This window comes from Frieseomelitta varia, unplaced genomic scaffold (assembly GCF_011392965.1).
Source record: "Frieseomelitta varia isolate USP_RPSP 00005682 unplaced genomic scaffold, Fvar_1.2 scaffold_339, whole genome shotgun sequence".
Classification (NCBI taxonomy): domain Eukaryota; kingdom Metazoa; phylum Arthropoda; class Insecta; order Hymenoptera; family Apidae; genus Frieseomelitta; species Frieseomelitta varia.
The window spans coordinates 124,481-127,095 of record NW_025110078.1 but is presented as its reverse complement, the minus strand read 5'-3'; the positions used below and the strand labels follow the sequence as shown (position 1 = coordinate 127,095).

At 32.6% G+C, this 2,615-nt stretch overlaps 1 protein-coding gene across 1 annotated transcript in view; it reads right to left on the bottom strand.

The window, feature by feature from the left end:
• LOC122530342 (SUN domain-containing protein 3-like) overlaps positions 1-2,615 on the bottom strand; it is a gene marked incomplete at its 5' end in the record, with an annotated part of 9,657 nt that overhangs the window by 2,952 nt on the left and 4,090 nt on the right. Inside the window, 4 exons of the mRNA XM_043657204.1 lie at positions 290-421; positions 511-631; positions 710-813; positions 1,728-1,904. Coding sequence (XP_043513139.1) covers positions 290-421; positions 511-631; positions 710-813; positions 1,728-1,904 — 534 coding nt within the window. The remainder of the gene's footprint in view (positions 1-289; positions 422-510; positions 632-709; positions 814-1,727; positions 1,905-2,615) is intronic.

Genomic DNA, 2,615 nt, shown 5'->3' with positions numbered 1-2,615 from the left:
GAAACACCAGGAATGACAGAGAGAGTAACCAGATGAATGACAAGACGCGTGCAGGCTTGTCTTCAAATGCATGGTGGTCATATCGAGCATCTTTTGTAAAAGTAATTAAAACAGAAGATTCATTATATCTCATAAACGAAGACAGATAGGACATATATTTATGTGGCTTTTTTTCATTATGTCTAGGCGTACAATCAGCTCCCGAAGTGGATTCCACACCCTGTATTTATAAAAATATATAATACACCCTATATATATATATATATATATATTTTTCGATCCAAGAAACCTGAAGTTGCGAGCGCGTAATCCGTTCTTCCGGTTTTATCGGCGTCGTACGTTTGCAGCTCGATCCTCACCAACTCTCGAACAGTTTCCGGTGACATGGCCTTCAGCAACGCTTTCGTATGTTGCTCCATTCCTGTTTTTTTTCGAAGTAAACAAACACTCGTGATTTATTATCGTGGCGGCAATCGCCAGGCACGCATACACCATGTCTATTTCTTTTACCCTCGGACACTTCGTTTCTTAAATAGTGAATGGCCTCGGACATTTTCGGTATCACGTATCCAACCTCTTTCAACTTACGCTTTAAATCGTCTCGCGTTTCAATGACGTTCTTTACCTCCAACTAAGGGGACGTCGTTTAAAAAAATATCGTTTAAAATATCAATCGTCGCAGGCGAAACAACGGTGCAGTAAGATTTACCGAGAGGGTGTTCAAGTGCGCCCGCAGATTTACCAAATCGGATCTGATTATCTTGAACGTCGTACTGGCTGAGTATTTGTCGCACAAATGGGACACGGACATTGCTGAAATCGTTCAACACGAAAGCGTTTCATTTTGAATTTTTATTGCCACGCTGTCGCGGATTTTCATGCATTTCTGGAATCATTTCACCAACGTGACGTGAAAAGAAATAGAAATTTTGTTTCATTTCAATTCTTGCAATTCAACATTTTTGCGATTTCTTACGAATGCATAAAATCCGCAACCGGTATATTCTTTGATCTATTTTTTAAAATTTTGCTAAGCACAAAATTGTCAGTACGTTTCGTTATACACAAAATTGAAAATTTGCTATAAATTTAAATTAAATTGAATTGAATTGAATTAAATTGAATTAAATTGAATTAAATTGAATTAAATTGAATTAAATTGAATTAAATTGAATTAAATTGAATTAAATTGAATTGAATTGAATTGAATTGAATTAAAAAAGTATTGTTAATAAATCTTAATCTATTATTAAATAAAAATCTTAACATTAATATCCAAAATTGATAAATCTTGAAATATTGAAATTGAAAATATTTCACTTTCGTTTCTGCATATTTCAATATTAAAACTGCGTATAAAATTCGTATCATTGATGATTTACGTGGATCATTCATAAACCACGTATTAACATATTAACAATTTTGCGAAATGTATTAACAATTTTCCACTCGTAACTGGAATTTCAATACCAATTTAAATTTCAAATCACACAGTGTGATTTGAAATGGGAGAGATTACAGTAAATGTCACTTGATACAGAGATCCTTTGTCATTCATCAAATTGATCTCGAGGCACGAATTATTATTATTTAAAAATAAAAAAAGAAAACAAACCAGATGCAACAGTTATCAACGTAGAATCTTCTTCGTTAATTAAGTCATCCAGTTACGAAGTGACTCGAAATTTCGTTTCATTTGCAAGTTAACCATATGTTGAGCGACGTACCTAACAACGATGTAATAATGCAAAATACAAATGGTTTGATGAATTTACAGTACCAAGGAGATTGGCGAGAGGAATTCAGTATTGCAGCTGGACAGGTTCCGCCATTTGCACAGCAATACGTGTTTCGAACGTTCATCGGGTCGTACTCATAATCACAGGTCTGATTTTTTGAAGGACCTGAACCTATAGTTTTGTCGAGGTTCCTTCAACTCGCCTAACTGCTAAATTCCGTTCGATGGGAATTTCGGATTAAAATTCAGATCGATCACCATTACGAGCGGGATCCTAGATCATTGACTAAAGATAGAACAGACCGGAAGTGGGATTTCAGAGTCTTGGAATCTGGATATATCGATCAGGGGAAAAAAAGGTCACTGATTTTTTGGAGCACTCTACATTTGAGCAACGATGAATTAGAGAACTATGATACAAGCGCAGACGAGGAGTGGAGGAATTAAACTTGTTTAATTGTCGAAAACAATATTTAGAAATGTAGGAAATAATTTAATTAAATGAATTACTAAAACTACGAAGTGATATTTAAAAATATAAAATAATTAAAATACTGAGTCAACTGTTGTAAAAATAAATGGTAAAAATTATTAATTGATATATAAAAATATCATAGAAGTGCATCAGTTTATAGTTAAATTAAATTATTTCATTAAAACAATATTTAGAAATGTAGGAAATAATTTAATTGTCATAAAAATGAATTACTAAAGCTACGAAGTAATATTTAAAAATATAAAATTAAAATACCGAGTCAACTGTTGCAAAAAGAAATGGTTAAAATTATTAACTTATAATGGTTAAAATTATTAACTGATATATAAAAATATCATAGACGTGCATCAGTTTATAGTGCATCAGTTTTGAGTAACTCAT